The sequence below is a fragment of the Callorhinus ursinus genome, unplaced genomic scaffold (genome assembly GCF_003265705.2).
Source record: "Callorhinus ursinus isolate GAN/ISIS: 27379988/994484 unplaced genomic scaffold, GSC_fseal_2.0 scaffold6, whole genome shotgun sequence".
Classification (NCBI taxonomy): domain Eukaryota; kingdom Metazoa; phylum Chordata; class Mammalia; order Carnivora; family Otariidae; genus Callorhinus; species Callorhinus ursinus.
Window position 1 is genome coordinate 26,620,388 of NW_027397068.1, and position 26,215 is coordinate 26,646,602.

At 44.8% G+C, this 26,215-nt stretch overlaps 2 protein-coding genes across 4 annotated transcripts in view; one reads left to right on the forward strand and one right to left on the reverse strand.

Moving 5' to 3' along the window:
* The window catches only part of CRYBG1 (crystallin beta-gamma domain containing 1), a 202,014-nt gene extending 183,139 nt beyond the window's left edge, over positions 1 to 18,875 (forward strand). The window contains exons 14-22 of one of the 2 annotated variants that reach the window (XM_073893718.1): positions 2,324 to 2,450; positions 2,655 to 2,687; positions 3,616 to 3,728; positions 5,270 to 5,399; positions 8,052 to 8,191; positions 9,887 to 10,010; positions 10,421 to 10,579; positions 12,201 to 12,363; positions 17,840 to 18,875. In XM_073893718.1, the coding sequence (XP_073749819.1) occupies positions 2,324 to 2,450; positions 2,655 to 2,687; positions 3,616 to 3,728; positions 5,270 to 5,399; positions 8,052 to 8,191; positions 9,887 to 10,010; positions 10,421 to 10,579; positions 12,201 to 12,363; positions 17,840 to 17,883 (1,033 nt within the window). In that variant the 3' untranslated portion in view covers positions 17,884 to 18,875. Of the gene's footprint in view, positions 1 to 2,323; positions 2,451 to 2,654; positions 2,688 to 3,615; positions 3,729 to 5,269; positions 5,400 to 8,051; positions 8,192 to 9,886; positions 10,011 to 10,420; positions 10,580 to 12,200; positions 12,364 to 14,934; positions 16,460 to 17,839 lie in introns of those variants that run through there. The other variant, XM_025863329.2, reaches the window with a different exon arrangement.
* Positions 13,037 to 26,215, reverse strand: part of RTN4IP1 (reticulon 4 interacting protein 1) — a 48,162-nt gene continuing 34,983 nt past the window's right edge. For both annotated transcript variants that reach the window (XM_073893723.1, XM_025863362.2), the window contains 2 exons: positions 25,876 to 25,968; positions 13,037 to 17,893 (listed from right to left, as the gene is read on the reverse strand). In XM_073893723.1, coding sequence (XP_073749824.1) covers positions 17,786 to 17,893; positions 25,876 to 25,968 — 201 coding nt within the window. In that variant the 3' untranslated portion in view covers positions 13,037 to 17,785. The remainder of the gene's footprint in view (positions 17,894 to 25,875; positions 25,969 to 26,215) is intronic.

Genomic DNA, 26,215 nt, shown 5'->3' on the forward strand with positions numbered 1-26,215 from the left:
CCATGCTCTCCCTTGGCTGTCACCTTTCTTCATAAGCCCAAGGCTGCACACTGCAGCTCCCAGGCGCTGTATAAGCTCACGCAACGTCAGCACTGGGATCCTGGGCAACCCCCTTACCTATGAATGAAAAGAGGATCTTTCACAAAGGTTAAGTGACCCCTTCAAAGTTACCTGGAAGTTAATGTCATGACCATAGCTGGGACTAGGTCTCCTAATTCCTGACCTCACAATGTTAAAGAACAGGCTCTAAAAATAGCTGATGAGGTTCTGAAGTGAGGCGGCAGCCTTTCATGCAGTAGACTGGCTGGGCTTCCAGACGGCCAGAAGTGAGCGTGCAGGATGCTCGCTGTCCTGAGCTACTTGACACTGGAGATTTCTGCCATGGTCGTCTTCTCCTTGATGGCTCTTCATTTCCTAATGACTGCCTTTGGGTTTTTGTCTAAAGTCAAGCCCTTCTGACAGTAAAATCATAATCTGTTCTAGCTATAAAGTGTGCAGACTGTTTTAAGTATGGCTTAATGGAAGAGTAAATGAAAGGAGACTTTTGACAGGGCACATGGCAGCTCAGGTCATGATGCAGCGTGGGGAGCCTTGGGAGACCCAGTGGGGGCTCAGCCGTCCTTGGCCACCAACTAATCAATTGTGTCACCCTGGACAAGTCATTTCCCATTCAGGACAAACATCAACAAATAATTCCATGTGCTGCTTCTCAGCCATCTGTAAATTCAAGGGCAAGGATCACTGTTTCCATCCTTGCACGCCTACTGCCCTCTAGTTCCTGACACATGATAAATGACCAATCGATGTTTGTTGAAAGAATCAATGAATTAACTTTTCTGTGTCTTTAGCTTTTCCTTTCTGTAAAATGGGAAAACCTGTAGCTCCCTAGATTGAATGTAGTCATAGATGTGAAAGCATTTTGGAAAGTTTTGAGTATATATACAGGCATTTAGGTATTATTCCTTTCAGCCGCAAGTCAATCAGGAGGAGACGCTGAGTTATCTTGAATATAACAGAACTGAAAAACTTTCAAAGACTGACATTGGCTAGGAAGTATCATCAGTAAGTTGGTTTTGTTGATTATCCTCTGAGTGTAGATCACTTGAAAGGTGACAAAAGAAAACATCCCAGAAGAGATTTTAGTATTTCTGAGTGTTTGTGCCATGTTGCTTACTCTACATAGTCATGTCATGTCGGAAATCCTGTTCCAAATAAAATTTTAATTACTTGGCTGTATTTTTTGTTTGGTTGGTTTTTAGTGCTAAATTTGGAGCAATCTTTTATTATACCAATGGACATAGATCCATTAAGGATATGGAGAATTTTGTTTTACAATCAACTTGGTCAAAATCCTAACTATTTGCATAAGAAACAAAACTTATAACCCAAATAATTCTTGAACTGTTGTGATGACCTTGCAAAAAGGAGAGCAATATATTTATAAAGATGCCCAGCTCTTGAAATTTGACCGATGTGTTATACATTAAGATGATTACATAGAACGTCAAGGTAGCATAATTATTAATCATCCTTATTGTTTCAAATAATATTTAAATTCCAGGGCAGTTCACTACTTCCCTGGGTTTGAATTTCCTGCACACAGCGTGAGAGTTCTTATCTCTCTGTGTATATCTGCCAACCTGAAGAATGTGTTTTTCACCCAAGGAGTAAAATTACTGTTATTTGTAAAAGAGGTATCATACTTCTGTTCTGCCTCTGACCCTTTCCTCCCTTCCAGCCTTATCCCCTCCCCCATTCACAATGTCTCCTTTTCTCCAGTAATGCCCAATATCTTACAGTTTCCCAATACACCCGAGTCTGTCACATCTCTGCACCTTAGTACATGCTGTTCTCCCCAGCTATATTTTTTTTAAAGCATTTCTTCTGTCAACTTTTTTTTTCACTGTGGTTTGTTGTATAATAGAGACATAGTTTCTTGTAATCTTTCTGGAAAAATATTGTTGATAACAAAAACTCTTGCTTGCTTACTAAGAGAACTTTACAGGTACTCTTGGAAGTCCAGATTGTTTCCTTAAAATAGAATTAGAAAGAAATACAAATATCCCCATTGGAGCTTTCTCAGGGAATAGGATTTGATAAGTGAGAACACCAAAAGGTTCAGGTAAAGATAGTCTTTCACTTGTCACTTTGATTTGTCATACAGACAAATCTCCCAAAAGACTGAGAATCAGAAAAATCAAGATTACTGATTATTAAAACAAATGGGAGTTTCTTATGATACATATTTACCTAAGTGAGTTTGATAGTTTTATTATACATGTAAACTATGAATTATAACAAGTCAGTGTTTTTGTTTCTTTAGATGGGTAGCTTATGAGAATCCTGACTTCACAGGAGAACAATATATACTGGATAAAGGCTTCTATACCAGTTTTGAGGACTGGGGAGGCAAAAATTGTAAGATCTCTTCTGTTCAACCCATATGTTTGGTAAGGAGTTATACTTTTATATGAGAATATTTAACTGACTTCTGGATTTCCTTAATGTGTACTTCCAGTTCATGAGATACGTAACACTACAAAAACTATTCTGAGATTATTTTTAACAGTAATTGCTAATGATCTGGAAGAAAAAACTTTTTCGAGATGTCTGCTCTACTCATTTCCTTCTCTCTTCCCTTTAAAAATTTTTAGGATTCGTTCACTGGCCCAAGGAAACGAAATCAGGTAACTTAAAAAATAATCTATTTTTTATAATTAGGGGCTTCCACTGAAAAGCTGATCTTATGTGTAAAATGTGAAACATTTGGGACATTTTGTTTTACCCAGTTTTATAACTGAAAGCTTAATTGTATCTTAAAATTAGATTTAGGTTTCCTTTATAAATGCTTGATAGCACATACCCACATCTAAATATTTCTTATAAAATGCTCTTATTATATAAAGTTGAATTTGATATCATTGTACTGGATCAATTTACATTAACACACTAAAATTCATATCTCAAACAATACATATAGTTATGATAAACAGTAAAATGAATTTTTGTATTTGCTGCGTCTGCATTAGACAAACATTTTATATGGTCTATTTTATATGGTCTCTCATTCAAGCCTTTGAATGCTGACTGTCTGCATCAACTGAAGTGTCACCTTGGTTATTTAGGCTTTTTAATGGAAGTGTTCAGAGTTCAGACAGCCCTAATTACAGAGGCGAAAACACCACTGTAGCCTCCTTTATGGCACACACACAGGATTCTAATAAGTCAGCAAGTATCTTCCATTGAGAGGGAGGAAAACTATACTATGTTTCCAAAATATAGTTTCTTGTAAATGTTAGAACTGATGAACAATTACTTTTGGCCACAATAAAGCTTTAAAATGCCTCACAGCTTGTTGCAACACGGTGTTCTATAGAAACCGGCCTCTATTGTTGGATTGTCCTTTGATGTCTCTGAATTAAATAAGCATGAATGGGGCAGCCAAAGTATTTCTAATTGGTCATTAATGTAGAAGTAGAAAATTAAAGGATTTATAAAATTCATAGCAGTTTATTGTAACAAGAGTTAATAGGTCATATTTGCATCATTTCAAAGGCTGAAGGAGTTAATGTTTTAGGAAAATAATTCAACGTATTTCTGTTTACTTTTTCAAAGATTCGGTTGTTTTCGGAACCACAGTTTCAAGGTCGCAGTCAAGGTTTTGAAGAAACAACAAGTCAAATTGATGATTCGTTTTCTACCAAGTCTTGCAGAGTTTTAGGGGGCAGGTAAGTCAAACGGGGAACTGGCAGCGCCTGATTGCTGGGAGAGGTTAGAACTCACGTATCAGCAAGTGCTCAGTGACCCCCGGTGCCTGGTGTTCTGCGAAATCACCAAATACTACAAGCCCGTCTTGGTACGACACTGTACCTCGAAGCATCTGAGCGCCGGACACCAGAGCACATGGGATCACCACGTCGCTGTACGATGTGATTCGGACCAGCTTCTCTGCTCTCTAGCCTGTCCTGTCACCCGCAGCAGGACCCTAGATAATCTCTAAGGTGCCTCCCAAGGCACATTTTTTTTTTATAGGTAGATCAGCGTAAGATAGGCATTTTGCATGTCAGGCAGCGCATGGCTGGAGTGGGGCTGGTCTGTATGGGATCAGGGAGCACACTGCCCTAGAGCTGGGGAGAGAGAAGGTGGGATCAGGTCGTGAAGGCTCCCCCGAGCATATGAGTTTAGATGGATGCCGTAAAAACACAAGAAGGGAAAGGCAATGGGCTCAAAATGCCATGCTAAAAACAGTTTTACAAAAAAAGCTTTCGAAGGAGGGGAGCCCAAAGTCAGGGAATGTTGGTCCGGAAACCCTTGGAGCCACCTGTGCAGCTGATGAGGAATTACATCTAATAATAACAATAATCATAATGGTGCCTTTAGTCATATAGTTCTCTATATGACTCTCTATGGTCTCAACAGCATGATTTTATCATTTAGCCTTGTGCAGGGGAGCCTGCACTGGCTTTGCATTCGAGCGCACAGATTTACAGTCAAATCCCACAGCGCATCAGCACACACCTCCGTCTCTGTCCCGGTTCCCCGTTACCCCCTGCCCTGCTGCACTTAGTAGGACCAGATATGTACTTTTGTTGTCCACTTCTCGTCTGTCTCCGCTCACTGGAGTGTGAACTTCACCATAGCAGGGACTTCGTTTTGTCCTCGCTTCTGTCCCCAGCAACGGAAAAGCACCTGACACACAATTAGCCCCCAGTAAGCATTTGTTAGATGAAAAGAATGAACAAAAAACTCACCTCTTCTGGGGAAGCTGGTAAATCACCACATTACTAATAATGCTGAGGCCCACAGGGGCTAAATGACTTGTCTAAGTCACTGTGGTATTTTGACTCATGGCCCAGCATGGAGGTGCTGGAAATGAGGATAAAGGAGAGAAATTCGGGGAGGAAACCCCCAGACCCAGGCAGTTGTCTAGCTGTGCCGGCTGCAGGATTATTCAGACAGGGCTCAGGGGCTGGAGAATGGTGGCTCCCATGAGAGGAGCAAGGAATACTGGAAGGGGCACAGGGAAAAACATGAATATTTTGATGGAGAAAAAAAAAATTTTTTCCCAAATGCAAACGAACAGCTGACTTCTTATGAATATTAATTTGCAACAAGATGGAAAGCAGTAAGTAGGTCTAGGTGTTTTTGAAGAAAGCACAGATAGCCATACACATTGCGCTTTAGAGCAGGCTACCCCTCAAAATCAGACTTCTTGAATAGGAATATCCAAATTACATATTGTACATATATGTGGTTTTTCCTGTTGTAGCTGGGTTGCATATGATGGAGAAAATTTCTCTGGTAATCAGTATGTGTTGGAAGAAGGCCACTATCCTTGTCTCTCTGCAATGGGATGCCTGCCTGGAGCAACTTTCAAGTCTCTTCGTTTTATAGATGTTGTAAGTATGTCAGTGTGAATACAATGTGACAGAGATGTGGGGCTCACGTAGCTGATGGAGACCAGCAGGTAGGCTTCCTCAGGACTTAAGTCAGAGGCAGAGAAAACAGTTGCCGTAGAACTTTCCATCCTGTAACTTTTTGGTCTCTTTTTAGATCTTTTTAAGATTTTCTTTATTTGAGGGAGAGTGAGAGAAGCAGAGGGAGAAGCAGACTCCCCGCTGAGCAGGGAGCCCGATGCGGAACTCGATCCCAGGACCCTGGGATCATGACCTGAGCCAAAGGCAGACGCTTAACCGACTGAGCCACCCAGGCGCCCCTCTTTTTAGATCTGGTTTGGTTTGCTGTTTCCTCAGACTCCAGGTGTAGAGTGTTGAGTCAGCTGTGGTACAGCAGTCATCAGGGGTTAGTTCAAGGCGCCTTTCCTGTCTTGTTTTTTTCCATTGCATACCTGATCCCTATTTCTATTCCTCTCTCCTTTACAGGCACCCATTCTAATGTGTTTGGGATACAGCTTGGATATTACGTTTTTTTAAAAATCTACATATTGATTGGCTTTTAGTTTATATATGGTATGATGCCATAGTTCTCATCATTGTAAACAACCCAATACTCACATTAAAAAAATTTTAAGAGCTCTCCATTATGCTGAACGTACACCCAGTTCATTGATTCTAATTGGTGCAAGTATTCATCACCATACTTTACTTAATCCTCACACACACACACACACACACACACACACACACATACATATCCCTATTGACTTGTGTGAGAGTCTCCTAGGGGTGTGTATTTAAAAAGTGCATTTGCTGGATTTCACATGCACGAATATGCAGTTTCTCTAAGTATGGCCAAATTCCACTACTTGAGATCCTTGCTAGCAGAGCATGTGGGTTCCTGTTTTCTACATCATTGCCATTGCTGGGTATTCTCTCACTTTTGTCAGTTTGAAGAAACTGGGCAGAAAGTATTATCTCGTTGTGATATGTTTCACTATTAGTGAGACCTGGTTCTCATACACTAATTAGTCATTTGGGTTTTCTGTTCAGTGAACTGCCTGTTTTACAGCCTTTGCCAAGCTCTTGTTTAGTTTCTTGTTATCTTTTGTTGTTGTTACTGAGTTGCAGAAAGTCCTCGTGGTTTTTCAATCTGGCACTCTGTTGTTTTAGAGACTTGCGGTCACGTCTTCTCCTGGTTTATCACAGTATGTTGCTAGTTCAGATGATCGTGTCCCCTTTCTGAACAGAAACCTTTAATTTTGATGTAGCCAAAGCGATATTCAGTAAAACAAAACATCAAGATAATGTTCAGATGTCCAAGTCTGGGTGTGTCTGTAGCTTTTTTGTAGCTGATCTCTCCTACAAAACTTTAAACATACGTCGCTGGTGACTTGCGTTTTAAAAGTAGCGAGAACATACATGAGGTGGCTTGATCTCCTCCCTGCCTGCCTGTTCAAATAACGGAAATGTTGACCTTTCTTGAGATGTGAAAATAGTAGCAGAGAAACACGGGATGAGGCATACGATTCATTAGCTTATAAACAAAATATCTAAAACTTTAATATTTAACCTGCCTAGAATTCTAAAAGCTACCTCCAAATGTATACTTAAAAAACAACAAAACAAACCCACCCCAGTGGTCAGGTTTTCAGACACCTTCCTTCAACTAGCCCTTGGCACACATGCTCAGGCCACTTTTGGTACTCATGTCGTTTCCTTATATGTTTTATATAACCTCATTCCTGCACCATACAAACCACCTCTACAGCCTCATCTGCTCTGTTTACTGCTCCACAGAAATCTTTGTACACGTCAGGGCACATCCACATAAATGAGGCGGTAAGTTGCCACACCCTCACCACAAAACTTTAAGCAGGGAGGGGATTTTTGATGTATTATTTATGATCTTAGGATTATCATTAGAGCGTAGACTGGGGTCAGGAGGGTCTGTAATTTGAAAAACAAGCACGAGCTGCCAGCTTTTTATTTTCTGCACATGGATGGACCTCTGTGCTCTGGTCCGGTTTGAAATGAACGAGGGCTCGAAAGTGGGGCTTGCACCTTGGTTTTTTTGTTTTCTTTTTCTCTCTCCTTCTAACAATTATTCCTACAGGAAAGCTTGGGAGCACGAGTACACAGAATCTGTTGTCTTACTGACAATTAAAACAAAAAAGACATTTGAAAAATGCTTACAAGGGGAAGGCTCCTTGATTAGGTAATTACCACTGTTCCACTAGACCCCAGACCGCCACCATCCTTAGACCCTTACCATTTACTTACATACATGGCTCCCCAGCCCCTCCTTATCCCCAATAAGAAAATTGCAAAATTGAAAATAAATTACAAGTGTTGATTCAAATACCCCTTCCTTTGTGCCTAGGATATGTGTTCCCCCCCGCCCCCCCGCCCCCCCCGCTTTAAAACACCATTATATTTGTCTACCTTTCTATGCAGTAGAAAACCTTGCTGCCCCTCTGTCCTTCCTCTCTTTAGCTGTGGAGTACAGGAACACCCAGACCTCCAGGGAAAGAGACTTTAGGACAGGCTAAGCCTGGTCAGATCTTGTGATTTGTCCTTAACAAGATTATTTCTGTATGAGTTCAAATTATCATCAAAGCTGAGTAACAGAACACTATTTTTGTTCCTCAACAGGAATTTTCTGAACCAACAATTATTCTTTTTGAAAGAGAAGACTTCAAAGGAAAAAAGATTGAACTTAATGCAGAAGTAGTTAATCTCCGATCCCTAGGATTCAACACACAGATACGGTCTGTTCAAGTGATTGGTGGCATGTGAGTGAGTTACCTACTTTTTATTCAGTAAAATATTCGATTTTTAAAATTAGGTTTGATCCTATTTCTTTCTTGCGTAAGCTACCTTAAGCAAACTGAAACATAACCTGTTATCCCCTTATTTCCTGTAAGGGTTAATAATTATGCACCTTCATAGCACAGTTTTCCCACTGGGAAAAGCCATGTGTGAGGTAGTTTTCATCTCTTCATCCAGATTTTTAATTTACTTAAGAAACGGACTTTGTCTTTAGCTCCTCTCAAGTTCCTAGGGGAATCCTTTGCAAACCAGTGCTCAGTAAATATATTGATCACTTTTTTAGCAGGTAAGAAAGGGAGCTGATTTTTCTTATCCCTTTGAAAGGCCAAGTCCTTGGGCTTTGGAGTAAGGGTCAGGATTTTCCTTTACCTAGGAATGATTAGCAGATGCTGTGCACGATGATTAAAAATCAATGTGGAAAGATTTTTCTCAACTTTGAATAATTTTGAAATTAAGATACAGAAATGAAGGACTACCCATGTAGTAAGCATTTTTAAGAAATTATTTTTCTTTCCCTCCTAAAAACAATAGGCAGGCCTACAGTTATTAACAAAACAATTATGGATTACTATGGTGGTAGAATTATGGGTGATTCCCTCCCCCAAAAGGTTTTAATATTTTGTTTTTATGATAAAATGGCTAAGATGATAACATTTTAGAATTCCGGGATTAAAAGTAGAGAACATTCTTCATTGATGTCATGCATCAGCCAGAGAGAAAAGTTGCTGGGTTGCCTGCATGCCAGTGTGTACTAGAACCCATACTTTTTCAGGTGTGGGTAACAGCATCTTCGGGCAGAGAGACCAGAGTATCTTTAGCAGTTTTCTGGATTGAGGAAGATTACACTTGTTTTAAATAAACATTTATTGAGTTATTTTTATTTAACCCTTATATAATACATAGCATGTGTCACACACTAAGAACTTTACAAATAGTAACTATTTAAATAAAAAATTATTACAACTGGGGGCACCTGGGTGGCTCAGCCGTTAAGTGTCTGCCTTTAGCTCAAGTCATGATCCCAGGGTCCTGGGATCGAGCCCTGCGTCGGGCTCCCTGCTCAGCAGGAAGACTGCTTCTCCCTCTCCCACTCCCCCTGCTTGTGTTCTCTGTCAAATAAATAAAATCTTAAAAAAAAAAAAAAAAAGATTATTACAACTGGGGGCGCCTGGGTGGCTCAGTTGGTTAAGTGTCTGCCTTCAACTCAGGTCATGATCCCAGGGTCCTAGGATAGAGCCCCGCGTCGGGCTCCCTGCTTCTACCTCTCCCTATGCCTGCATCCCCTTTTGAGTGCTCTCTCTCAAATAAATAAAATCTTTAAAAAAAAAATTACAACTGAAAATGTTTTACAAAAGCCTCACAGGAAGTATGGGGCAGCCTTGTGGAAAGGACCATATTTCATGGCCTTATTGGAAGGAAAAACTTAACCTGTTTCTATTCAGGAATGGATCTTTTTGGCATAAATACTCAGGTACCAAGAATTTCCTACTTGTCAAGAAATGGGTGCTTTAAGTGTTTTAGATAAGGTAGTTTCCTTTTCTCCCCCCATGTATATTTAAGGTATAAAACTTGGTGTAAAAATGGGAAGCACTGTAAAAATAACAGTGGCCGACTGTCAAATGGATACTGCCACTTACTATGGTTTTCTTTTTCCCCAGATGGGTTACTTATGAATATGGCAATTACAGGGGCCGGCAGTTCCTCCTGTCCCCAGCGGAGGTCCCGAATTGGTATGAGTTCAGTGGCTGTCGACAAATAGGTTCTCTACGACCTTTTGTTCAGGTATTTGTTTTCCCCTCTACAGGTTTTCAGTACTCTTCTCTGAAATCTTTTTCTTTTTTTGTAAATGTAACTCAGCTTTTTAGTTTCAGTTTTAAGTATAAAATTGGTCTTTCCCCACCCCCTGAATTTTTGGATTTGGGCTCTGTTTCTGGTGCTTAGGGGTCGTGATGGCTTTCGGAAATGTTACCACACCAACATCCAGCCTGTGGGCTCTCCCCAGGCTCCCTGCCCCAGGCACTTGGAAATTTTGACAAACTCTCCTCCTTGAGAAGATCCTAAAGCCTCTGAGGGATATAGCAATGATCCCTATTCCAGCCTCACCTCTGATTCTGCCCCTGCTGTCAATGTTTATTCTGTGCCCCCAATAGTACTCCCTATATATGACTACTGCCGGCATCTTTGTCTTCCAGAAACGTATTTATTTCAGACTTCGAAACAAAGCAACGGGGTTATTCATGTCCACCAATGGAAACCTAGAGGATCTGAAGCTACTTAGAATACAGGTCATGGAAGATGTCGGTGCTGATGATCAGATCTGGATTTATCAAGAAGGATGCATCAAATGCAGGGTGAGCTTTTAGGATTAGATAAGGGTTTGTAATAGCCTCTTTCTTCAAGTAGATGCTATTTCACACTTCCTGGAGCACTTTCAGAACTAAATTAGAAGGTTTTCCATGAAAATATTTTTTAGCTGATAGAACCAATCTAGGAACTTAAAACGGGAGGTAAACCTAGCACTGATCCAGGATGGAATATTTACATCCATACCTGATTTTTATGTACTAATAGAAGGAAGTGTCTGTGTTATTTTCCCCCTTTTCTTTAATCTACTTATTATGGTTTATTTCAAGAAGCCCCAGCACTGTAAATGCAAATCATTCTTGGTTTATTTTGGAGGACCCCGCAGACTAGGGCGAAGACATATGACCCTGTGTACAACACAGTCCACTGCCTAATTGTCATACCTTGTAAAATGGAAAATGGTCTCCCTGTTGCATCATTCCTGCCATATAAGACATGGTAAAGCTGAATGTAGTGTAAGACTTCATTAGAGAAGCTCACGCTTCTGTTGTAGATAGTCTTTTTAACTCCTTCTTGATTTTATGGGCTTGACTATTTGCTCCAGATTTTTTTCTTAAACCTTGGTGCCCATGAGTCAGCGGAAGGCATACAGCCCTGCAGAAGGGAGCACAACCTATTAATTGGGTCTGTTGTGCTTGAGGGAGAATCATCCTTTCAGTAAGCGGAAGTACTGTTTAGACAGGCGTAGAAGAAATAGCATGAGAAGCGGAAGGGGCTGGACTGTAGAAGCATAAAAAAAGCCAACTTCTGTCTTTGAATTAAACACTTCAAGAAAACAGTGCCTTTCTGCAATTACTTCTAATAAACATTTTAGTAATGTTAACTGTGAATTCAGTAGGTCAATGAGAAACAGTGTCCCAGATTATCACTCTTTTTATCTACTATACACTTTTCATAAGCATTTTCTGTAGCAGGATGTATTACGTGAACACATCACGTGATCATGTTACCATACCAACATCCAGCCTGTGGGCTCTCGTGAACATATGACTACACAGCTTATATATAGGGGGTAGATTCACTTCAGAAAAGGCCCCTTAAAATCTTTGCATTAATTCACACTCCACTGCATTTGTATTTTATCCTTTCTCTTTTTATAGTTGCATAGCATGCCTTTTTGGAACTTTCTATTAGACATTTCTCATGAAGGAAAGACAAGAGAGTAGGTGGAATTTCAAGTTTTAAAATAATAAAATGCCTTTTAAGCTATTTCACTGTTACGACAGCCTTTCAAATTAGTGATGCAGTCACATTCCAGAAGAGTCAGGCTGAGCAGAGATGGTTAGGTCAGGGGAGATACAGCAATAGACCCCCGCCTCTGATCACGGTCATTTCGGAAAGGGAGAACTAATGTTCTAAGGTTTACCTGACTCACGAAGGGCAGAAATCTTACAACGGACAAGAATGGAGAACTTTCCAGCACTCGTGTCTCCTGAAATGAAGGTGTAAGTATTTGTTGCTTGATCCCAGTTCCTCTGGCTAAAGCCTCCTGTGGGGTAAATGAAGCGGACAACAAAGACAACTTTAAAAGTCAATTTGTGCCAAGAACTGGTCATGATCCTTGAACGTGTCTCCATCTCTCAGCTGCCTTGTCTCTCCCATAAGCAGATAGCAGAAGACTGCTGCCTGACGATCGTGGGGAGCCTCGTGACCTCTGGCTCTAAACTGGGCCTCGCCCTCGACCAGAACGCCGACAGTCAGTTCTGGAGCATGAAGCCAGACGGCAGGATCTACAGCAAGCTGAAACCGAATTTAGTTTTAGATGTCAAAGGTAAGAATCATTTATTTTCTCTGTTATGTCTCTACTTAACTAAAAATGTATTTTTCACTTGTGAAAATGCGCATACTCTTAATAGTAAGCGATCCCTTGCTGTGGACCAGCCACTGCGAACACTCCACATGCATTCTAGCTCACGGGCTCTTCCCAGCAACCCTAGCAGCCCCAGGTTACCCCCTCCTCCCTGGTCCCATTTTATAGCCGCAAGAGTAAGGCTCAGAGGGGTTGATCAGAGTCCTAGACTCGTAAGTGCTCAGGTGGAATCTGGACCTAGGCTGACTTCAAACCATTTATTTTATTACAATAGACTAAAAACCACAAAAGGCCCTGATCTCAGTGAGTATAGCTGAGGATTCTCATGCATGTGCATGTATCACCTTACTGAACTAGAGCTCCTTGGTCTAACAAGACAGAGTTTCAAAACCAAAGAAATGTGACTAAATTGGAAACATTGTTTTTTTTTTAAGATTTTATTTATTTGACAGAAACACAGCCAGAGAGGGAACACACGCAGAGAGAGTAGGAGAGGGAGAAGCAGGCTCCCCGCTGAGCAGGGAGCCGGATGTGGGGCTCGATCCCAGGACCCTGGGATCCCGACCTGAGCCGAAGGCAGACACTTAACGACTGAGCCACCCAGGCGCCCCAAAACATTGCTTTAAAAAAAAACAAAACAAAACATGGATTCATGTTTCTTACGTGATCAGTTTTCTGTGTCAAGGTTAGAGGTCCCTGTAATCCTTATGAGCTAGTCATACTGGGTACCAAAGTGGGGAGGGAAATACTACCTTGGCTTCAGAGTTTACAATGTAGAAGCTCCAAGCATACAGGACTTTTTCCCATTTGCTACACTGGCACTTGACGAGGAGTAAGGGTACCTGGCTTCAAGTCCTGACTGGCAAGAACTGTGGGACTCTAGAAGCTTCCTCCATAGGGCTTTGCTTTAAAGCTCCAAGGTCCCTTCCTAAAATGCATTCTAAGTACTTCCAATGCTTCCTGAGTAAGGACATGGTTCTATAGGTTTATGAACTCTCAGTATAGACTAGGTAGGGGAACTGTACTAGTCACTGGCCTTGTTAAACTGAATTTCACTTTCTCAGAATGTGGGAGAATGATGCCACCTCGTGGACATGAGGGAGTAGGTGCAAGGGAAATACAAATCCCTCTCGGCTACACTTAATAGAGACTTCGGATTTTCCTCAGCTACAGCTGTTGAACCATTTGTTACCTGCTGACCTTGCCCCAAGATTTATCAGACCAAGGGGCTTTCTTGTAACTTACCTCCTGGTGTCTGGGGAGGGAGGTGTTTTTTTGGTAGAAGTCATGTATCATTTCAGACCCCGTACATTATGACAGCAATGGAAGCAGATTCCTCCTCGCTTTAAAAACATCAAAAGTTTGGGATGATCTCCGTTCTCTCCAGAGGCAGAAGAATGAAATCAGATGATTTCTCAAGGACTTTCTAGTCTTCATGATTCTAATTAAGATTATGGTATCTTAACATTCTTTTTGTGTATACATCATAATCCTAAAGAATAAAGACAACACTGTAATCCTAATACACCCCCAAATCTCAATGGAGTAGAGTATGTGTGTCTCAGTGGAGACAGTGGGATTTGCTGGTGGTGGTAACTTTTTTCCCATGACACACTTATAGGCTCAGGGCACCTTGCTCTGGTATTCTATCCTATACCTAGATGTGTAGAAGCTCTAGATCATCAGTGATGATAAACTGATTTCTTATAAATGCTTAAAAAAATAAGAACATTTAATTCTTCTTGGCTTGAGGATGCAGTAGGATTTCAATACCAGTCACACTGCCTCATATCTAGAGGAACAGATTTTTATTTCGATGGAGTCCCTGTGATATAACCTTGGTGCAGAGGCTTATGCTAAGAAAGGATAAGGTATTTGAAACCGTTATTTATTCCACACTGAAAAAAAAAATCAGGTAACACTTTGATGCTTCTCCATCAAAAGAACACGCCATGTTTTTTTAGCACCCATGTATCTAAATGTCTAGTAGGCACCCTTGGAAAATATTTTTACATTCTGGTGAAAGTTTAAATTATGCTAATTTTAAAAGTACAGTTAAACTCAGGATCAAGTGCTGTGAATTTTTATATACCAAGTGCATTCCCAGGAGTGGGTGTGCTGCCCAGTCCACGTATCTGGGTGTCTTTCAAACCTCCCCTTTGCCCTAATACAGCCATTTGTCATTGTTCATGCAAAACCTGTTCCAGATGCCAACCCTTCCACTACTTTCCACGATCACTGAATATATTTCAGTCGCTCTGTTCCTTTTCCCTTCTTTAGATTCTTCCACCTCCCCACTCCTCGCCCCCTAATTTCAGACACCTAAAGAGTGAGTGCTTTCTAGCTCTTAAGTCTTGAGGAGGAAAAGGAGCCCTGGGAGGTAAGGACATCCTGTATGGAGCTGTTGGTGCCCACAGGATGGGATCTGAACACAACCGAGAGCTGAGTCATCCTCTCAGCCCAGGCCTTTCCTCTCTGCTTTGCCTCCTACAGGCACATTTCCTTTTATTATTTTCCTTTTCTTTCTTTCAGGGGGAACACAGTATGACCAAAATCACATTATCCTCAACACCGTCAGCAAAGAGAAGTTAACACAAGTGTGGGAAGCCATGGTCCTGTAAACCTGAAGAACGCGGGAGGAATGCTCCTGGAGGTCTTCCAGCTGCTTAAAAACAAAAATGGACAGAGCCCTGAGTAAAGGGGACCTGCTCCTTCTGCAGGAGCTCTAGGTCCTCCTCTGAATGACCCTGCCGTGACCAGGACTATGGTCTCCTCTTTTCAAAAGACTATAATAGTTTTAAACCAACCATTTGTCCTTCTTTCATTTCCTGCCTTCCTTTCAGTAGCTGCTTAACAGGTTGCCTCATTAGCAGCTTTTGGGTGTTAAAAAAAAATGTATCAAGACTATGGACATTTTAAATTATTTCCAAAGATAGTGACAGGAGAGAACAGGAACAGACTTCGAGTAGACTTTGTGGGCCTACCAATGCCTTACACTTTACAGGGATGGATAAAAGCTCAAGGGTTAGCATCTGAGAAGTAATATATCAGGCCAATAATTTTGGTTCTTTGGTTTTCTGGGATCGTTAATTATGCTCTATAGTAAAGTGGGGAAAGGCTTACTGAATCAGACATTTTAAGGAACCAAATACACAAAATACTTTGTTAGTATTGAACATTAGTAAGTGTACAGGATTTCACGTCACGTCCGCTAACACGAGCAGGATCTGGATGATTTTAACCCACTTGTGGGCGGCCCTGAAATGTCACGAACGAGTGTTGCTTAACACTTTTCTTGCGGATGCCAGACCTAGTTTATCAGTCCATCCTCCCTCCTCTACTATTCGTTCTGAAGCAATGGCCTATGAGCCTTTGCTAAGCTCAGGCCTGTCCCCTCAGGTGCTAACCTCCTACCCAGCCGCACTGGCGTGAGGCCTGCCCGGAGCCGCCTCTGGTCTCCGGACCACGGCCCCCGGGGCCACACGGACTCGGGCGGCAGACATGAGAGATGGGGCAGGCAGTGGGGGATGACGGGCAACTCTCCAGAGCGTGAAGGAAAGGAGGCCTGGAGCAATGCTTGTTCAAATGGTAGGACTCGGGAGGCCCTAAAATGCAGCATTTCAGTGAAAAAGGTTACGAGTTTAACTGCTGACAATATACTGGCCCACATGGTGCTATCCAACCAGTGCCTTCTGCTAGACCTTCTTTGCATATACTCTTCCTCTTTTTGTCCTTATTTCATTATCCTTAATAGTGGTGCTGTCATTCCAGGAAGAACAAATCTTGTTTCCTTTTCATCTGTTGCAGTGTTTTTCCAATGTTAAAATGTGGTCTCCTCTCTGGAGTCTTGGGTAGGCAGTTGTGGTCAGGAGCTTAGCTTCAGTTTTAAAGTAACGTTTGCACATGTCCCACAGCTGCCAACAGGTCTGTCCTGTTCTGAGATGTATAGCTGGGACTTGAGGCCTTTGTGCAGATCACTAGTGTGCGGGGGTCAGACTTTCTGCAATCGCCGGTGTTGAATTTCTCTCCTGAATAAACTTGTTTCTGGTTAACTGTACGGATGAGGGCTGAGCGCGTCCTTGCCGTGGCCGTTACGACACGTCACAGCGAGGCAGCCGGCTGACGGATGAGCAAGAGGCAGGTTTCAGGGCTTTCCAGACTCAGTGGTGAAAGGGCCCGCTCCACTTTCCAAGAGAGGACCTGCGGGTAAGTGAGGTCCTCCCTCAAAAGTTCTGCCCCCTCACTGTACCACGTGGGAGCCCACCAGGAAAAGAGCAGAGACTGTTCAGACGGAAGTCAAGAGTGGCTGGGACTGCTGAGAATAACGTTTTCTCTCTTCCGAAATATTTGTACTGGTGAGACCAGCAATTCCAGAGAAGCTCTCATCTAACACATTACCAAGAGTGTCTGACAGGAAGAAGCCGAGTGGCACGTTACTAAACAAGTCTACGTCCAAAGCTAAAAGCCAGTAGCTGAGGTGAGGTAATGAGGAAAACACCAGGAAAGAAACACTTACCTTGAGTGAAGGTCCCAGACAGATTCAAAAACTGCAGTGGGCTTACTGGTGAGATAACTAAGTGCAGGCATTTAAGGTGAGACACTGGAGAAGGGTTGCCATTTCCACGGAAAAGTCCTCAGAGAAGCACGTTTCGATTGCTGAAAGAGGCCTAGCCCTTATGCAAAATGTAAGGGTTTTAAAAAGTTAGAAACTTGAGCGTCCCCTTTCATTGTCTTGAGTCAACAACCAAATCACCAGCCAGATTTTGTATGTGACCCTAAGGAGAGGTTGAGAACTCTGAGGGTGGTTAGGACCACAGCAGAGCAGAGGAAACCATGCCCAGCTGGAATCATCCAGGAGCACTGTTTGCAAGAAGGAAGTAGCTTGAAGGAAGCTCTTCACGCTGCCATCCAGCCACATGCCACAAGTTTTAGCAGCTCACAGGAATAGAGTCTGAGCTACTGGAACAGAAGAGGACACAACAACGGGAAAATCTGGCATGAACAAACAGCCTGAAGAAAGCTCTGCAGTCTCCCCTGTGCAATTTCTAGAGCAGGCCAAGCGCGACGATTTGCATGGCCTGTCTTACTTGTGTGTCCCCTCGGCTTGGCTCAGAGGACCTCTCGGCAAACAGGAACGCAGGGGTGTCGGGCAGGGTACCAGACAGCTCTGTGGGTGGGGTGACGTGCAGACGGTGGCGGGGGGGGGCTATAAAATGAATCTGTGCTCAGTTCAGAAGACAAATTACTGGCAAAAAGGTGTCTGTTTTTCCACACTTGGATCATGGAACTTATCATCTAATCTGGAAAGCAACGGTTACAAAAACGTCCGGGCCGAGAGGCCCTCACCAAATAAGACAGCCAACAATCACCACACAGTGTTTATTTAAATGACATTAATCACGGTCTTTCCTCTCGCATGTCCTCTTTCTACCTTCAGGAAGGCTTCTGGAACTTGAGAGAAAGGAAACGTTTTTTCAATAACTGGCTGAATCTGTAAAACACGAGAAGAAATTGACTGGTGAGGAGGAAAGATGCAGGTTTTCAAGGCGGATCCGTTCCCTCCAGGCCAGCCTCGGGGTTCTGTCGTGTACATGGAGGGGAGGTGCTGACCGCCACCCTGCGCCTCTGCGCCCGCTCCCGTCTCTGCTCCCGCCTCACTGCACGCCGGTGAGGCGGCCCATCCGACCGGCCGTGGCTCAAGTCTGTCTTCCGTGCTGCTCGCGTCACTCTCCTGCGCACAGCCCCTCCACAGCTCCCAGGCCAGGCAGTCCAACCTTGGTCCTCATGCCGACACTGCGCTTTACCAAAACGGCCCACTTACCACTGCCTGAACGTGCCGTGTGTGCCGCTCTGCCAACCACCACCCTTCCAGGCCAGTTCTCACACTACCCCGCCTGAGCTCTCTCGGGACCGCTAGGGACCTGGCTGGCCCTCTGCACAGACGGCCTGCTCCAGCGGCACACACGTCTCAGCCACCCTGTCGTGTACAGTAAACACCAAAGGGGGCATCCCGAGGCTTTGCCAGATGGACCTCTGTGCCCCACCCCACCCCCATAGGCAGTGGACAGACTAAGGACAGATTCTTTTTTAGAGTTTGAGTACCTGTGGTCCAGGCCGCCTCTTTTGGCCCACACCCCAACACTCAGCATAACCTGGGCACAGAGGACGGGAACTTAACAGAGGTCACTTGGGTGAAAAATAGTAAGATAACTAGGAAGAAAAAGTCTTATGTGGGCTCTCTGGGTTTCAGGAGAACCTGTCCCAGGGGGAAGCTGTCCTGGGAGGGTTTGCTAACCAGCCGAGCAGCTGGTTAGAATTTAACAAGACAGCCACCTCGGCCAGCTCATAAATGCTGGAATGCTGTGGTTCTTGTTCCTACATCATCAGTGCTGCCTTTTGAACGTAGGTCCCAGTTAGCAGCACCCTCTCTCCCTATGCAAAAATCCAACTGAACTCCTCCTTTTCAAAACTACAGGTGAACATCTAACTGCCCCCTGGGTATTTCAGTGGCCTGCCTCCCACAGCTCCACGGATAGGGAGAAGTTGTCAGAAGGCCTAAGCCCATGCCTACATTTCACGACCCTTCTCCTTTCACAAGAGACAGGTGTGTTCTTGGGCGGTTCAGAGGCCCCCGGTGTACCCTCCTCTTGTGTGAATTTCACAGCCCCATCACCAGAAGAGCGTCTCCGACTCCAAAAGTTCCCTTCTCCAGAGAGTTCAAAATTCTCTACCCACAAATCCTGGTAAGCTCCAAGGAAAAGTAACAGCCAGCACGCACTGTCCTATGTGCCAGGCCCTCTCCTGAGTGCTCGATGTATTTCACCTCATTTCATCCCTGGGAGCGAGGTACTATTACTACTTCCATTTACAGAAAAGGAAATCAAGACCCCGAGTTAAAGAAGTGGCCCAATTTCACACAACCGCTCAGTGGTAAGGCAGGACCCAGTCTGGTACCAGAGTGTGCTCTCCCCACTCCCTGCAAGCCTGTCAGGCTGCTCTCTACATCCAATCCCAAGATCTCAAGAGGAGGAAAGGCAGCCAAGGCTTGTAATGATTTCTCGCACTGTGCATCTCGGCTGGCCTGCCCTGTGCTGAGACCATAGCAGCGGAGGACCCAGTCTCCAGGCCCTGTGTCCAGGCCCCCAAGACAGCAGGTGTGGCCCCCACTCCCATCTGCACCTGCAGACGACATCATTGATTAGTAACCACGGTCCTCCCCCCACAACCCCCAGCAAGCTAAGCATGTCCTTGGAATCTTCTTCCACACGGCAGCCACTATGAACAGATCTGAGCTGACTTGTCAAATGAAACCTATCTGCCTTCTCTGGTAAATAAAAATGGAATGCACTAAAGTTGTTTCCTGCACGTCCCGCAGGAAACTTCCTGAACCCATCACTCTCTTGAAAGCCCCTGGGGCATTGCTTTTTGGATGCTAATTACCTAAAAAGGAATCACCTGAATGCATGCTTCAAAAAAATGCAGAGTCCTCAGTCTCTACTTAGAACCACCGAATCAGAATCTCTAGGCACTGGGGTGGAGACCACGCATGTTCAGGAAGCCTTCCAAGTGGGTTTACTGCACACTGCCGGGGGAATCACTGCGGCCCTTGCCTTAATCTTAGGGCCCCTGACTTGTAGCAGACACATTCGTTCATCCCGCAAGGACTGACCAGCTGTCTGCCTTCTAAGTGCTGGGCACTGACCCCAGAGCAGATACACACCACAGGCCCCGGGATGGGGGTGCGGGGGGGGGGGGCGGTAAACCAAGGAAAGAAAGGAGTCAATCACATCTACTTCTCACTGAGCTCTGAACACGGGTAACAGAAGTACCCCAGCCCCGGTGTTACCAGAGGGTCAGGGAGGGGGAGCCGGGAAGCCACAGGCCCCTCTCGAGAATGAGCTACCCAGGCTCGCCCAGCTATGTCCACGCTACAACTCTGACCGGAGCCACGGATCCCGAGCTGATGACACAGCCGGCCTGCGGTGACCGCACACTTTAATCTGGCTGGTCAGGCCTATTGTGGCGGATAACCCCAGAGGGCTGACTGGGCCAGAATGAGTCATTCAGCTCTTCCCAGAAGTGACAATGAAAAAAAAGGCTTTCGATTAACAAGCAGGCAGATGCCACTGCTGGCTGAATAGGTGACAGCAAATGGAGATTAACTGGATAATGAAGCAGAGCCTCACACGGGGCCTAGAATGCTTGTTTGTTACGGACGAAGAGAGCAGAGTGAAAATCCAGCGAGGGGAGAGAAAGGCTGCTCACAGTGAGGTGGGCACATTTATGTGATGACACTGCTCGAGGCCAGCGGGCACAGGGAGCCCCGGTATAAAGAGGGCGGGCTCTGCACGGCACCGGCACTCGTTCCCGTCTGGGACCCAATTCGGGCTCTCCTGGCGGTGCCTCACCTGCGTAGACAAAGGCCGTGTAACGTCAGGCCCCAGGGCTTGGCGCCTGCTGCCCGACATCCCTTTTGTGAGGACACAGGGACCATGGGCACGACTTCCCTGGGCGGCCGCGGGGCAAGGGAAGAGAAGCCCTCCGCGGGAGAGCTGACGGAGGGAGCACACCAGCCTTGCAGGCAGAACAGTAGGCAGAGAGGTTCTCCCTCAAGCCCCACGTGCCGGTGTGAAGGACACAACGGCAGAGCTTCACAGGGCCCTCCGCACCTGCGCGAGCCGCCCAGGCGCGAGTGGCTAAGCGCTCGGTGCTCCGCGCAGGGTGAGAGCGTCTAGCAGGACAGCCGGAGCTAGGGGCCGGGACGCCCGACTGCACTGCTGCGGGGCGGGGGTGCAGTCTGGGACGGAAGCGCGGGTCACGGTCTGTCCCCCTCTTCCCTAGACCCTCTACCTCTGCCCCTCCCAGGGACCCAGGGCCAGGGCGGCAGGGACGCAGCTGCGGCACTACCTCTGGGACAGACAGGCCCCCGACCTCTGAGACAGGGGCAGTATTCCCAGGCACAAGGGGGCTTCGACTAAGGAGCTAGGAAGAAGACAAAGGGAAGAAGTGGGCTTTGCTTTGATTTGCTATTTCTGGAACTTTCTGGCCCCAGAAAATTCAAAGCTGGAAGAGGTGGTAAGAAGGGGTGGGGGAAGGGTAATGGAGGCTACACTCCAAGGGAGGAAATGTACCCATTCTGGAAGGCATCCGGGACTTGTCCCTAAGCCCCCCCTGAAAAAGGCACTCCTTCCAGCCAGAAAGTGAGAGGAGAAACTCGGCCTACCTTTCCCCACAGACCCAAGCAGCTGGCAAGATAGGCTCCTCTCGGAGTCCTAGGCCTTCCAACCCTGATCATCATTTCCTCCTTGCTATGGAGGAAAAAAAGCCAGTTGCAAAGAAGGAGCTCAAAGTTTTAAAACGTAATTCATTGCTAAAGGCAGGTCCCAGATCTCAAGAAGGGCCTGGGAAACTGCCTGCCTCAGAACTTATACGTTTCTCTAAAGCTGCAGAGTCCGGTATGGTGACCTCTAGTTGCATGTGGCCATTTCCATTAATCAAAGGTAAACAAAATGGAAAATTCAGTCCCTCAGTTGGACTAGCCACATTTCACGTGTTCAATTGCCACATGTGGCCACTGGCTACCATACTGGGCAGTGTAGACAGAGAACACTTCAAGTACTGCACAAAGTTCTAGTGGACATCACTGCTCAGAAGGTAACTCAGCGGAGCCAGCCCATCTTTCCCCCTACTAGGCAAAGCCCATGGGCCCTCAGTAAGTGTTTTAAATTAAATTCAAAAAAGTTACATAGGAACTATTCTGATGCTGGCTAAAATAAACAAAGAAACTGAGGTCATCTCTATCATCACTCAACCAAGAAGCTTGGCTGGTCACCTAGGATCTGCACACAAATCTGTGAATGTTAAGAACATGACATCAAAGGACTTTCATAATTACATAAAGAATATATGTGTACAGATAAACATACCTGAAAAGAGGAAAGGGTAGAAGGAAAAATCTCTCCCATACTTGAACCCCAGCCACCTAGTTCTCCTCCAGGACAACCAATATTTCAAGTTTTTTTCATCTTTTGAGATACTTTATGCATTGTGGGAGGCAGAAGAATGGCTCCCAGAGATGTCCACACTCTAATGCCCCAAACCTGTGAAGATGGTAATTTACAGAGCAAAAAGGGCTTCACGGACATTATTAAGTTCAGGCTCTTGAGACGGGCAGGGTTATCCGGATGGGCCCAATGTAATCCCAAGGGTCATTAGAAGAGGGAGGCGGGACAGTTAGTTGGAGGGAGACAGGATGATGGCAGCTGAGGTCAAAGCAATTCAAGACTGAACCAAGAAATACAGGGGGTCTCTGGGAGCTGGGGAAGGCCAGGGAACAGGTTCTCCCCTACAGCCCGCCCCCAGCAGCAGCACAGGCCTGCTGACCATTTTAGACTTCGGGCCTCCAGAACCAGAAGATACTAAGTTTGTGTGGTTTCAAGCCACACTTATGGCAATTTGTTCCAGAACCAATAGGAAACGAATACATGCATATACAAGCAAATATGCACATGTATTTTCCCTCGAAGCATAGTCATTCTTATCAGTAGCTGACTACAGTCTAAAAAATCTGCCTTCCCACCTCCTCTCAGGCCTGAGAGACACTGAAAGATACAGGAAGATTTTGTAGATAGACTTCAAATCCCACCTATCTAAATGTTTAGATGGCTATTTAAGCAAGCAGAAAACAATGAAGGTTGTATGTATTCCTGCCTCAATCTTAAAGACAGAAATGGTGGTCGAAGGAACTATCCTAGAGGTCAAGAGACTTGAGCCCTTGAACATGTCACTTAATGTCATGGGGCCTCTGTCTCTCCAAGGAGACAGAAAGGCAGGATGGGGGTGCGGGGAGGTGAGTAAACTAGACATGTGCTATGTTTTCCTGTTTCTAATCTTTGAGTATGCTAACCCAAAATTTGCTATATATTATGAAAATAAGAAATTTTTATTGTGCTTAGGAAAAAAAAATGCAAAAATAACTGTAGGCATAAGGCACAATTTCGGTAGCAGGCCACTACACTCAGTGTGATAATTACACATCATTCTTTTCCATCAGCCTGTTGATACACAGAACATCTCTGGGATACCCCAGAAACTGGTAACAATGGTTGTGCCTGACAAGGACAAGCTTGATGACTGAGGGACAGGAGTCAAACGAAGATTTCAGGAAATAACTTTTCCTACCTTTTGGATTTTGAACCTTGTAAATGTATTATGAATTCAAAAACTTAAAGTATTTCAGAAGAGTAGGTTCTTTTGGTTCGTGGTTTCACACTTTCAAGAAATAACTATAGCCCCTCTATCAGATACCTGTTAGATTCACCAAGCACTCAGCCAAAGCTTAGAAGAAACTCAGTGTCCTCGTCCAATTTAATCATCTCTACTAGCCACACACCAGAGAAGTAGGTGTGCTGTTACCTGCTGTAACTCCCCAGCATGGGCAGGCACCCTCCTGCACCCACAAGGAGGCAGGACGAGCATAAAGACAGCTGGCCTTATCACGGCGCCCAGTGTCACACACCAACTTCCACAATCCCAGAGTCCTTCATGTCAGAAAAGACTCCCGGGCCCAAATAACGCTGGTTAGGCCAAAAGAATATTTCCTCACTCACCCTCATCTGAGGACACATCAAGGGCATCTTTATTCCTACCTTGTCCCCCTTTAGCAATTCTACCGGTCATCTGCCAAACTTAATAGTTACATATACACAAGTCTTCTCTCTTCTCTGTTGCATAAATAGTAATTTCCAGAGAGTCACAATATTTTGAATACAAAAGAGCAACGGTAAGCACGTGGACAGCCTAGAGCCGATACTGGGATCAGCACAACTGTACAGTATGCTTTTGGAGAATGGGGACCTCTCTAATGACGGGGCTCCAATCACATGAAAGAGCACGTAAAACTATGGGCCACGTTATTTAACGATAGTTCACTTCCTTCTTCCTGGAACTAAAATACGCATCCTACGGGAGGTGAGAAGAACCCGATAAAGAGGCACTTACAGACAGTCACACTAAGGCCGAGACTGTCTACCCAGTACTCATTAAGACTTCGAAGTCTAAGAAAAGGCACGCAAACTTGAAACCACAAGATTTGGGAAATGGTAGCAGGCCATTTTCTATCATATATTTCCATGGCTGTAATAGAATTAAAAAAAAACAACAACACACAAACTAAAACGCATAAAAAGCAGCCAGTAGGTCCTAAAGACATTCCTTCCCAAAATCAGAGTGGAAATATGAAATGGGCCGGCAACGGGCAGGTGCCAGCACGAGAAAGCCCATCTCAAGGGGCTCTTTCCAAGTGGCCCAGCATGGATCATGCAGTGGCAAAGCTGGCCCTACACCATCCCTTTTCCCCCGCCCACCGTAAAATGACACAGATGAGACAACTTAAGCTAAAGTCCCAGATCAGCCTCCAGCACTACGGATGCAGCTGAATGACGGAGAGGGAAAAGCACTGGACTGGGAGTCAGGAAGCACGCATCCTGGTCCTACTAATGCAAACTTCAACATGTCCCTTTCTCTCTCTGAGCCTGTTTTCGCCTCTGTAAAATGAAAATCATTTTATCTACGACCTCATGCAATCCTCTAGGGCATATAAGGGTCTCTACCCTATAATTTCATATAGTCTCTTAACAAAATCATAAATATCAGCACCAGAATAGGAATCTTCCTTCCAGGTTATTCTTCCAGAGGCAGAATGTCAGGGCTGTTAAGACCATGTAAAAACCATAATAAAGAGTGGTCTGAAAGGCCTTTTGACACCCAAAAAGGGATGATCCAACTACAAGCAGCAGTCCTTTCGCCACAGAGTCCTTGCAGGATGGACCTGAGCCATTAGAAACATCGACCAGTTGTCCCCACCGACGTCTCACCCACTAACCCTCTCAAACATACCATTATCTGCCCTCCAATTGTGTTACACTAGCTGGGGACAGGAGACCTGGGGACTGGAGTCCTGGCCCGGTCCTGTTAAGAGTTGAGATTCCACAGTATTTGTTCACCGGGCTCATTTGGCAATCTGCTTCCCTCCAGAGCAGCCTTGGACTCTAGATGCTCCAGAGCAGTTCTCCTGTAAATTCACAAGTGTGTCCTGACCTCTGTGCAGAGATTACCTTTGCAGTGCCTTCTTTTCAGGATCATTATCAAAATATTAGCAGCCTAGCTGTAAATGCCAGCTCTGCTAGCTGTCTCAAGTGTGTTTGAGAAAATCACATAACCTCTCTGGGCCTGCCCCTTCACCTATAGACTAAGGGGGCTGAACCAGATGGTGTCGGCTCTTATTCAGATGTAGCAGTCTAGGTCTAGGACTCCCATGGAGACAGAACCAAACTACAGCACCTAAACTTGGCCGTGGAAAGTAGCATGGGTACTGACCACACCTGCCCCCAGAGAGCTCCCACTGACTAGGCTTGGTGGGTGGGTGGCCAAGGTTCCCGGGGATGCTCCAGCAATCCAAGGGGCTGCACGTACCTTTCCCTCATCCACCAGTTTCGCAATGTCATCTAGATACACACCACTGGCCATGAAAAAGGCCCAGCGATAATGGACTCCTTGCCAGAAATGCTAAAAAGAAGAAAAGAAAACACATCAAATACAGGAAAAGATAAAATCTCACTGAATACAAATTGAGGGGAAAGTATTTTTTGGACGATTAAGACAGACAAACTGATTTCCTATCCATTATGAATCAATGAGCTATATGCCCAACACCTCAGCACAGTGACCGACAGAGAGCGGATGTTCCATAAATGTTTCATAAATTAATGAATGAAAAAAGATATATCCATGTGAACTCAGGCTTTTTTACCAA